General features: G+C 42.4%; 1 protein-coding gene across 1 annotated transcript in view; it reads left to right on the plus strand.

Annotated features, from left to right (window-relative positions):
* Positions 1-11545, plus strand: part of LOC146207948 (multidrug resistance protein mrp-7-like) — a 36573-nt gene extending 25028 nt beyond the window's left edge. The window contains exons 14-18 of the mRNA XM_084577852.1: positions 2351-2548; positions 3623-3781; positions 4827-4993; positions 6794-6988; positions 11428-11545. Coding sequence (XP_084433978.1) covers positions 2351-2548; positions 3623-3781; positions 4827-4993; positions 6794-6988; positions 11428-11545 — 837 coding nt within the window. The remainder of the gene's footprint in view (positions 1-2350; positions 2549-3622; positions 3782-4826; positions 4994-6793; positions 6989-11427) is intronic.
* Positions 11546-12280: the final 735 nt, after the last annotated feature.

Genomic DNA, 12280 nt, shown 5'->3' on the forward strand with positions numbered 1-12280 from the left:
TGAATGTCTTAGGGTACATTGCGAATAACTTCATCAAGAAAGAAGTCTTTTGACGTTGAAAAATATTTGAAACTATTTTGAACTAATAATAATCTGCAGTTATTTCAAGGTGATTTTATGCCTGATGCAAACGCAATTACCTTAGATTGCCATTTCATTAGGCTTGCTTACAAATAAATGTTTCACTTATTTGCAGGAACGAGAGGATACTATAGATTTGGGGGCAAATAAGGTGAAAGGAACTACTCTGACACAGCGCGTCTAAATGCATGCTGTGGCTACACCACGGCAGGAAGGACACTTTTAACAAGAATTAAGTCAAATAAAGGAAGACAGCCCCAGAATAAAACTGACAAAATGTATAAACATTCAGCGCGTATTCTGTGAAAAAAAAAAAAAAAAAAAAAAAAAACAACAAAGCGATAAACCCCGGAGCAAAGAAAAAAAGAATTTTCCGCTTGAAAGACTTATTGTTTGTGGGACCACGAAAGGCAGCCCATGTATCTCCGCAAAAGTATATTGAAGAAATGAAATTTTAAAGATCAATACTGCATTGGAAAATTAGGGAACTGTGACTTCCTTTGGTGGTAAATTTTAACACGCCAGTTATTTACTTCTCGGTGCGCTTGGCTTGATTGCTGGTATATTCGGACCCGGGGAGTTAGTAAGCTGTGTATGCAGCATTTCTTTTGCAAGGCAACCATTCGTAGGGTGCGCATGCAAAGAAAAATAATCAAAAAAGAAACATTTCTTTATCAGTCGAATGCAACAAAACGTAAGTTTGCATGCTGCAAGATAAGTACGAAAGATTTCTTGCTTCTAAAGGTAGGCGTTTAATTCAAATTTCTCTGTGCTCCACCAGTAGAGATGCGCAAAAATGCTAGCAGGCTTGCGGGGCACACCCCACTTTCTAATATGAGTTTGCGGTGTTTTTTGCTTATTTTCGCTTGCTTACCTTTTCAGTTCGCTCTTATCGCGTCATAGGCGTTATGCTTCATCCTCAAACGATAACTTCTAGCTCCGTTTACAGATGGTAGTTGAAGCGAATGATAGAAGATAAACTAAGGTAGTACAACATTTTCACCACAGACCTCAATATATCGGTTGAACCTCTGCGGTTGAATACAGATCTGCAAGAAGCCAGCGGCCCACTTGACTCTGGCTTCCTATATATGCAGTAGCAACGTTCATGTGGCCCGCTAACTAAGCAGGACAATATTTGTTCCGGTGGACTCGATTCGCTTCTGCTAGTAGGTTGTCTGCCATTTCCAAGCATGAAGACTTTCTTACTTGTCCGTACGCATATGTCGTATGCATAAAAAGTGCAGCTATTGCGGATGAAATGTACAACCCGAAGTGACCCTGCCAATTTCCTGCCTGAATACACGTCTTATCGTGGGAGACAGCTCACGCCGGATCGGTGTAAATAAATTATAAATTTCATTCATTTTAGATCGTGGGGAGAATATAAATCTTCTCAAATTTATTACAGTGTTCGGGCTACCGTGTGAAGGCTGGATTTTCTTAAGGCATAACTATTGTTAACTTCATCAGCAAGTTATCGCTCCTCGGCCTGTTGGCTAAGTGAAGGCCACGCACTTCGGTGGACTTCAGCAGCTCAATTCGGAAGACCTCCTTCATATACAACACCCCATTCATCCCCACATATATCTATCTAAAATCAATCAGACGACTCAAGACCAAATTTTGCAATGAGTATCGCTCTTCAAATGATGAATAATTGCAGTTGTTTATACCAAACATTGCATTTTGGACAGTTTTTTTAATTCTTCATAATGAACTGCTTAATTACGCACTTTTCAAAGATTTATCTTAGCGCTTAAATTAAAAAGCTACAATAGCAGATCAACAACAACAGGAAAGCGGTGTTTTAAGATTATGTAGCTTGGTAATCCAAAAGACAGCAATGATAATGAACAGGCACCGAAGAAGCACAGTCAGTTTCAACTTAATTTCTCGCCTTTAGTTGCAATTTCGGCAGTTTAGAAAAAGATCAACGTGTCAGGTAATGCTAGCCCTTACTGTAATTTAAATATGAGACCACATTGTTTGTTTGAAGTAAGTATATAAAGCCGCTCTTCAGGATTCAATCAGTCAATCAATACACTTTATTCTTTATTAAACAAACAAATATATGGTGAGAGGGGGGGGAGGGGGCGGAGAAAGCGGCACAGTAGCAGCTTGACAGGGCTCCAACCACCCCGGGAACAGTAACAGGACTACATGGGTTTAAACTCTACATTCTAAATTACACCATTTGTGAAAAACTTAAAATTATATTTTGCATGTGTAGCTTGCTTGTGTCACTTGACAATCATCTATTTTGTAGAAAAGAGTGGTGTCCAAAAACCTCTCCTTGGAAATCGAGCCGCACTGGCTGAACCTTCGGCTCTTCATGGCCCCGTTCGACGATTTCTGGCCAAGTCGAGGCGCTGTGAAATTCGATCACTTCAGCGCGTCTTATCGGCCGGGCGTTGTGGGCGACGCGCTCAAAGATATCTGCTTCGAGGCACAAGCAGGAGAAAAGGTTGGTGTAAGCAAAAATACTCTAAGAAATGGAGTTCTTTACGTGCAAGCATCATTGCCGGTCATCTATATTTGCATGTCTACCCCCTGAACCCTCACAGCGTATCTGAGAGCGTTAACCTACTACTAGGAAGAGGGGGAGGGGGGGGGGGGGTGCTTCCAATTTCTCTTTGCTCTATCCGATTGACCTTGAGTGAAGACAGATACATCTCGGCTACGGAGTCTCCTTTCCCCGAAAATCCACCAAATTAAAAATATTTTATCATAAAATGCACATGAATAACACTACGGAATTTAACCGTAGTTTTTAACCGTAGATTTTAACCGTACTTTAACCGTAATGGCGTCCGCTCTTGAGGCGGAGTTTAAATGTCCCCCTAGTTCAAACCGTCACAATATGTACAAACCATTTAAACCATGCGAAATTATGCATAACAGAGCCTTCGCTCGTATCACTGCGTTCAGGTCATGCTTGTATCCCCACCACTGTACAATGAAATGTTGGGTCAGTTGGTCTGCACATTGATGAAAAACGCAGCTCAACAGACAGCGATACATAGAAGACGCACACACAGAAACAAGAACGATGCTTAGCTGACAACTAATTACTCACACCCCCGAACCTGCTTCTTTCTTCTAAGTGCAGTTAAGTTCTTCCTTCATTCTCCTACTAGAAAACTAGGAATTCCATCTCCTTCTTCAACCAGCAAAACGGAAGGAATGCTAACACGCTGTTCGCCAGACACTTTGTTCACCCAGGAATTAATTCCAACATATCTCGTGTCGATTTGCCCTTATTCTTTTGCATACTTCCACTTTTTGAAACGTTTTGTCTTTATTATCTGTATCGTTGTCTGCTCGGCTGCGTTTTTTATAAGATGTGCTCCACCTTTTCATTGAAAAAATAACTTGCCTGGAGCTGTAATAACAGCACCTTGAGATAACTAATAAAAGTTTTAAAAAAAAGCCTTCAAAAGTTTGATCCTGTTGTTTACTGCTATAAGTGCACGCTAAATGCTACACATCATTTATTTGACCGTGCCTCACAGACACCATCGGTCATTTCGCCTTGCAGGTGGCAGTCGTAGGTAGAACCGGAGCGGGAAAGTCGTCGCTTGTTCTGGCTCTTTTGCGAATGATCCAGCGAACTTCGGGCGCTATCACCATAGACGGCACTGACACCTACGATGTGCCTTTGAAGAGGCTTCGCTCTGCCATCGGCATCATTCCACAGGCAAGAGGAGACGCAACGCTTTCAATTTCGTTTGTGCAAAACGTCATATACTCCTGCCCCGGTTTCTACCACCTCACACATGACCCTAGTAGCCGGAAACTGACATTACGCAAGGAACGAGCCGATATTCTTGTAGAGCATCCGCTAATTTTCTTCGGGGACCAGTTCCGCCAGTCACTGTGTCAGCTCCAAAGAGACGGCGATTCCTTTGTTGCACGACAGCTTATTGTTTTTCTTCACCAAGACGCAAATTAACCCCGGTCAAGCCACTTGTTATCTAGGTATGCTTGCTGTTTTTCATGTAACCACTTTTTTCTCATTGTTCTTCTTTTCGGTAATAGGCCGTTTTATTTTAACTTAATGTTAGTTCAATTTCAACCCGCGGTGTTTTAGGCCAATTTTGCCTTGTTTATACACCTCAAAACAATTTCGGTGCTGTTGAAGTCGTGATTTGTTGGTTAAAATATTATCTAACATCTCATTCACAGTTTGGTCCTAATACTGCTTCGGACAGTGCATTTCTCTTGCTTCAGTAATGACTCCCTTTAGGCAAAACGCTCTGCATATATTTATTCATTTATTTATTTGAAAATACTGCAGGCCATTGCTTTGCCCAAGCAGGAGTGAATTTACATTGTTACATAATGAAAAGAATAAAATTATACAATATTAGCAGCACACAAATACAAAATATACATAAAACAATATTAGCAGGTAAGCAGACGTTGTAATGCATCAGAAAAATTATGTGAGGATAAAACAGATGCCGGTAACAAATTCTAATCTTCCACTGTTCTAGGGAAAAAAACTGAATTTAAAACTGTTCGTTTTGGCAAAAATTTGGAGGAAGTGAATGCTCATTAACACTGCGAGTCCTTCTCACTAGTGGACGCTTAATGCACTCTGGAAGCTTACGTACACTACAGGAAATGAAAGTGATGGTGTAGATAACAGAATATTTTGGCGATGCCTTTCCTGGGTAGATCATTTTGTCCTAATATTTTATGACAGCGTAGCCTAATACTGCTTTTTGGTTCTCTGCAAGGCCCCTTCGCTGTTTTGTGGAACTCTCCGCGAGAATTTGGATCCACCAAGCAAGAGGTCTGATGCAGAGCTGTGGAGTGTTCTTCGATCTGTAGGCTTGGAAGACTTCGTAGACAACGGCGCAGGAGGCCTCTCGTTTGGAATATCAGAAAAAGGAGAAAACTTGAGGTACGCGTCACATGAGCCAAATGCGTCGACCTAGTTTTGATGCAAGAGGTTGCGGAAAAAGTTAACAGTATTAGGCTTGCAGCAGATGGAATAGTGTTTGCTCGTTATTTTAGGATCTTGCAGTTGCTAGGAAGACTGTGTAGCCAAGAGCCAAGAGGAGTCAGAGGTGAGCCAAAACGGGAAGTGAGTCTGTTATCAACTGTTTTGGTTCGTAAAAGTGAAAACAGAGAAGTCTTATCATGATATACGGTTGCGTCCTAAAATCATTGGTGTGTTGTCTCGTGTATGATGCCGTGGACGTGTGCGTTTCGTGAAGCCCTCAAGTCTCAAAAGCAGTACCCTGTTAAGGCCTCAGATTTCTGATTTTGGTTTGGAGGAATATACTGCTTGAGGTCGTCACACTAAACAGAGTCGAACAGGATGGAGTTGTATGCCATGTGTAGGGCTTTTACTAGTGTCTTCAACAAACAGTCATATTAGATAATGACCTGTAAAAAATCCCACTCTATTCGCGCGACCAAAATCCGCCCTATATTCGCCATTTCTTGTACAGGTAGCCGTACAAATGACAAAATTTCGCGTCTAGCATCCAACGTTTGGTAGAGTTAAAATTTTGTATCGTTGATTTTCGCGTAGGTAAATGTTTATTTCTTTGCAAACATTATAATCAATAGAATGTTTGTATCTGGTGTCGCGTATACATTGAAGTAAAAGGCGGGAGCTTGAACCTGAGAGCATATTTTAATATAAATTCTTTTTGTCGAAGTGTACTAAATCGGAATAAAATGCGTTAGCCTGAATGTTTACATATATTATTTCTGCCGTAGTGTACTGAACCTAGCTGTACTCATCTTCATTATCACCATGAGCCTGACTACAAGCACAGAAGGGCAAATGCCTCTCTCATGTCTCACCAATTAACTCAGTCTGATGCCAGCTGCATCAACCTGATCCCCATAAACCGCTTAGTCTCATCCGCGCACCAAACTTTCTGCCGGCCCCTGGTACGCTTGCTTTCCATTGGAGTGCAGTCTGTAGCCATAGCGAACCATCGGTTATCCTCTCTTCGCACATGTCCTCTCCATGCCTATTAATTCTCCTTGATTTCAACTAGAATGTAGGTCATTCAATTGGTTCCCTGACTCATTATGCATGCTTCCTGCCTCTCAACATTCTGCCTATAATTTTTTTTATTCCAAATCTTTCTGTGCGGTCCTCATTTTAAGGTGAACCTTTTTCGTTAGCCTCCATCTGCTTGCCTACCAAATAAGTGCCCGTACGATACAGCTGTTATATACTTTGAGGGATAGTTGTAAGCTTGAGAAATTAAGCCATAAGATTGAGGGATAGTGACAAACTGGCATTCACTATCTGAGCCTGCTTGCTATCTGCGCGTCATTCTTATCTTATCAATCTAGTTATTTCGAGTTCGTAGTGCGGCTCAACGCGAGCCCCGAAATACAATTGGCCGCCGTAAACCGCGCTGAAGAAGTCGCCGCAAGCCACCAGCTAACGGCCACTTGGCTCTTCCACTAAGACCCAGCAACACTACTCCCGGCAATAAAGTTTTCACTCTCTCTCTCTCTCTCTCTCTCTCTCTCTCTCTCTCTCTCTCTCTCTCTCTCTCTCTCTCTCTCTCTCTCTCTCTCTCTCTCTCTCTCTCTCTCTCTCCCTCTCTCTCTCTCTCGTTCTCTGCGCCCATTACCTGTCCTAATTAGACCCTGTATTCTTTTATTACAAAACGTGCAGTGTCAACCAGACTCCTCTTTGACCATAGCCTTGATGTTTGAATCCTCGCAGTGTTGGTCAGCAGCAGCTTGTGTCCCTCGCTCGCGCTCTATTGCGAGGCACGAAAATCCTAGTGCTGGACGAAGCGACGTCGTTTATGGATCCGGACACCGACCGGCGGATTCAGGCAGCACTGCGGAAGAGCTTCTCTCACTGCACGCTCATTACCATCGCACACCGCATTGAAACAATCCTTGACTATGACAGGTGAGTACTCCCAAAGGTATAAAGCTTCTCTCAAAACTCCCAGCAAAATTGTCAAAGATTCATGTGGCTAGCTTGAAGGAACAAGCGAAGCATGAGCAATTTCACCTCTGTCTTAAATAAATATTACCTGGATTGAGTGCCTGGTGGTGTCATTCCGGCTGTTTCATGCGAAGGAAGCGATGGTACTTGCAAATGAGCATGCCTCTCGGCACGTGCAGCCAACCCTCCGTCATTTCATCTATGGCTTGGCACGAGAAGAGTTTTAGCATCTGTAAAGCTCAGCTTGACACAGAGCAACGGTGAAACGTTGTAACTCAGATAAAAGCGCCCAAGCGCGCCTGTAAGTTCTGTCGTTGGTCGTGGCATATCGTGCGCGTCTGGCGACGCTAAGTAGTCCGCAGCATGAAGCTGTTGTTCTGCAGCCAGGTCAATAAGGAAAAATTTATTTAAGTAAATGGCACCTTAGCAAATTAACGTTGTCTTGTAGAAATGAAAGCTTTTGGTATTCAAAAATTCTTCTCGTAATTATAACCATAGATATTGGGGATATGGCTGTCGGTATTGCTGTTGTTCACCCCTCAGCGTTCTCCCTGTCTGTTCAGACGAGCTCCTCTTGACTTTCACAGCATGAACCGCAAGGGTCTTACCACCAGCAAATTACCTAAGGCACCTGCTACCTTCCACGCACCTCACTCCAGAGCCATTAATACCGACTCCCATGCCGTGCACGACATAAATAACCACCATCACACAGCCACAACGTACATAGTACAGCACAGAAGAAAGGCTCTTCTGTCGGTCTTGTTTTCCTGTGTTTGTGTGCTCTGCGCCATTGAAATTTATATACCGTGTGCAGTACTGGCTATGGTATTGCGGGGAATGCCTCTATGATAAAATAAACTTTTCGAACGCGTTGCCTAGCGCATCATATGAAGTACCTTATACATCCTCTAGCAAACGTATGTGACGACCTTAAGTAACCATCAGAGGTTCTCTACAGAACGCGTTAGAAACTTTCGAATCCCTGCAGAAGCATGCTGCGAAGTCATGCGGCTGGAACATCACGTAACAGTTTAAAATTCGACCTCTCAGGATTACCGCACAATGTCAATGCGTACACCTCAAATTTCAAGATACCTGCGGTTCCGATTTAGAAGGCTTCTTTGCCTGTTCGAACTGCTTAAAAAAGAGTAAATTTGATGGAGTTATTTAGAGCGATGGCATTTATTGATGCGCTACTATTTTTCGCTGGGCAAGAAAAAATGTGACGGCCCGCTAAGCTAGTCGAAATAACACCGCCAGTATTTCTCAAGTTCCTTTCCCATCTTTCAATATTTTGCTGATACTAATTAAGTATCGGTGAATAAAAAATAATAAAAAGGAAGAAAAAAGAAATTAAATATAAAATTGAGAAACTATCATCCGTATGTGTGAACCGCTATCGCGTTACACCCTCAACGGCGGAGCGTAAGTGTCCCCTTAATTATTACTTTTTTTTTTTTTTTGCTGAGGCTCAGTAGGTGGCGTCCAAAGTAAACGACACACTTGGTTCAACGATTTGAGTTCAGGTTTTTTGGCACATTTAACTATCCTGCATTTTACTGTGACTCCAGTCTATAGAGGATCCAGGGTTGAATGAGAGAAAGAAGATGGCTACACAGTACTAAAGAGGCAGTGAACAAGGGTAGAGGGGAGCCTCAGTTTGCTAGCCGCGCCAACGTTCTGACAAGCGGACTTGGCTTCAACTGCGTAGTGTAGTCTATAAGGTTAGTTTCACAAAAGTTGCACAGGCAGAGTTTTTTTTTTCTTATTATGTCATGCCCCACTAAAATCAGTCACATCTTGCCTATTAGATATTTCGTACTTCCTCATGCATCTGAATAGGCGTATTTAGTCTGCCTCTAAAATATCGTACCCTCTCTCAAGTCAGATATCATCACGGGCAGCATGCCTCATGAAAGCTTATCACAATGACTGCATACCTCTGGAAAAGAAGGGTTTGGTAAATTCGTTGAAGCATGCGAAGGAAACATGCGGTGGAGCGCTGGTGGAACGGACGTATTGAAATCATGCGTTGGTGCTTCCATACCGGCATATATTATTTCTACATACTTGATGACATTTCTATCAGCAGTACCAATATCGTCAGAAGGTTGAATTTGAAAGCCCATTGCTTTGTGTTGTATTGTGTTGTGTTGTGTTGTGTTGTGTTATGTTGTGTTGTGTTGTGTTGTGTTGTGTTGTGTTGCGTTGTGTTGTGTTGTGTTGTGTTGTGTTGTGTTGTGTTGCGTTGTGTTGTGTTGTGTTGTGTTGTGTTGTGTTGTGTTGTGTTGTGTTTTATGGCGCATAAGCATCTAAGGCTATCATGCCCCAAACACATGGTGATGGGGGTTCCACCCATACTCTTAAATACCGACGTGTAAGCGCAGAGGGTAGACATGAAGGTGTGTATTGCTGTCGTTTCCTGTTCTTCCGCTGAGCAATGCCGTAGATATGAACGGGCCTCTATGGTGGTTGTGATATTTAAATCACTAAATGGCGACATTAATATTTCGCATCGCTGACCACCACAGAAAACAGAAAGCTTTCTGTTATGCTTTCTACGGTTGTGATTGGTTTTGATGATAGTTGGCATCCTTCGTATGTATGTTAGTCGCAACGGCCCTTCATATCCCTATTTCGTATCCCTGTTTGCCTACACTACTTAATAACTGGCACGGTATACTTGAAGGTATTTTTCTCGCCGAATGCGTGTTCATCGAGTTGGTCGTAGCTCTTAAATACGGCGTTATAATTAGCTTTCATAGAAATTACAACAGCTTAACTTGGGAGCGAAAAATGTTACCAAGCTTGAAGTTTTCTTCCAAAACTGTTGACAATCCGTTAGATTTAGTAACATGGCCTAAGCCGAGTGAGATTTACAGTTTTTTTTTCTCAGTTGCGTTTACAAGTTACCTTCGTGCACCATAATGACCAATCAATTATTTGACGACGACCCTATTATATAGAGAAATAACATGTGACGGAAACATATTAAGGCTTCAATACTTCCTCTAATTTATCTCATCGTAGGGCAAATGATGACTTCGGATGTTAGCAAGTTGTTAGCAAGTGCGGTTGTTAGCAAGTCAAAGTATATGCCTGTGAATCGAGGGACTAATAATGAGCCCTAGTATGACGTGGTTTTAGACGTCAAACGCTGTTATAAATATTTGGCCTTGATTCCCCAGCAACCCTTCTTGCACCGTGCACGCCGCATATGTCATTAATAACGCTAATAAAAGTTTCGTACACTTGGCCTGTTAATTTGCAACAGCAATCTCATAACCGAAACTCTTCCAATTCAAAGAAATCATGCTCGTTTCCATATGTTAGACTGCATTTTGAAGAAAAAAAAAGTGAGAATAAAAATGGAAACGAAGGCGACACATTTCTGCTTGATCTCTAATGCGCCCGTAGTTTGCAATAGTTAGCGAGGACGTCTAGATGAAAGTTCAAATTTTAAACATGAGTTATAAAGAAATAAGTAATGCATAATAGTGATATGGTGAGTTTAAAGGTGTATCTATATATTTAGATACGTTTTGGCTAATTTGCGCCCGTCAAAGTTTGCAGTGAAATTTCTCGCTCCTAAATGATTCTGGCACGGGCTGCTTCGTCAACCTCATCGTAACAAAAATGTCAGAGTGAGCTGGAATCAATTCAGATGGGATCCAGTGGCTTTCGACGGTGGTTAAGCTACACTGCAAAGGGAAGCTGGCCGCTGATTAGCTTTCCTTATCGGGCTAGATAGGTTTTCATCAGCTGTTTTACCATCTTTGAATATCACCAGTGTTCTAGCTGCTGGGCACAGGCTAAGCAGGACAGTATTTTGACACTGTACAGTGTTGCGGATGAGTGCTCATAAAGGGCTAGCGCGTATGCTCATAAAGGACTAGTGCACATAAAATCTACATAAAGCCCCTGAGCAGTTCCCATTATGGAAGGTTGGGGACCTTCGAGTCTTCAGGAATTTCTGTCACTGTTGAAGCCAAACATTGGTGTTTCTTTTTTCGATGGTTACAAAAAGAATTTTAACGCATGTAACGGATGGCATAATGTAACGGATGTCATGGGCTTTATGTAACGGATGGCATATTAAATTTCCTGAAAATAAAGATATAGTAAAAAATTTTGATTTTTCTTAAGTACGCACATACTTTTCAGCATGATTATTTTTAAGCGCTCTATTTCATAAGAGTGGTTTAAAAAAGCGCAGTTGACAGATCGCACGACATAGCAATATGCAGTCTCTGCATTTGCACTGCTTGAAGATTTTGGACCATCTGCATGAAATCATGACTATACATGAACTGCAGGAATGTAAGTCACATACTTTGAGCGGCCATTGTGACTGGCAAGGGATATCACAGAAACTTAGCTGCACACATTATTTTCAGGGTGGTGGTCATGGGCGACGGCAGAGTCCTAGAGTGCGGCTCCATCCCGGACCTTCTCTCAGATCCACGGTCGACCTTCCGGTGCATGGTCATTGGCGCCGGTCTGCTGGTGGAATAAAAAAGGAAAAAAAAAACAGCTGCATCGACAACCTATGCGTTTAACGGCGAGCAGAGAACTTAGTTCACCGCTCTTCGCCCACATAAGGTGTAAACTATCAATTAAATGGTTTCGCTCATTGTGGATAGTTGAGCACATAATTATATTTTTAAGCCGAACGACAAATTTTCTTTCCTTTTGAATGGGTGGAAGCGAAGACAAGCAAAATTAAAACGGTGCCCGTAGCCTCCTACGCACGGAGAATGTGTAATTAGGCGAAATTTGGAGGCTGGCCCGACTACATTGGGAAGTCACCACTGAGATGGCAACACTGAATTAAGCTGGGCACCTATTTCGGTGAAATTAGGAAGATGTTCTGTTTCGACGGTGGCGGCCCAATTGTTTGGGGCGGCCGACTTAAATTTCGAAACCACGTCTGAGTTAGCCAAAGGCCAATTAAGTTGGACATCTATTTTTGGTTGTATTCGGATGAAAGGAAATATGTATGTAGAGTCCAGGGACGACATTTTGGGGTGACTCATCAAAATGTGCAGGTCACCACTGAACTGGCGACACTTGAAATAGATAGGGCATTAACTTTGGCCAAATTGGGACGAAGTCAAAGTGCGCGGGTCCAGTGGCTAAAAATGAATCGCAATTGAACGAGGATCCCTAGCAGCGCGCCGGCGTGCGCAAGCGCCTTTGAGTACCTAAAGCCCTTAATCTGCTACAACTGCAAAACGAAAGACATATTGC

The sequence above is a fragment of the Amblyomma maculatum genome, chromosome 1, assembly GCF_055883805.1.
Source record: "Amblyomma maculatum isolate TAMU_Amacu chromosome 1, ASM5588380v1, whole genome shotgun sequence".
NCBI classification, from domain to species: domain Eukaryota; kingdom Metazoa; phylum Arthropoda; class Arachnida; order Ixodida; family Ixodidae; genus Amblyomma; species Amblyomma maculatum.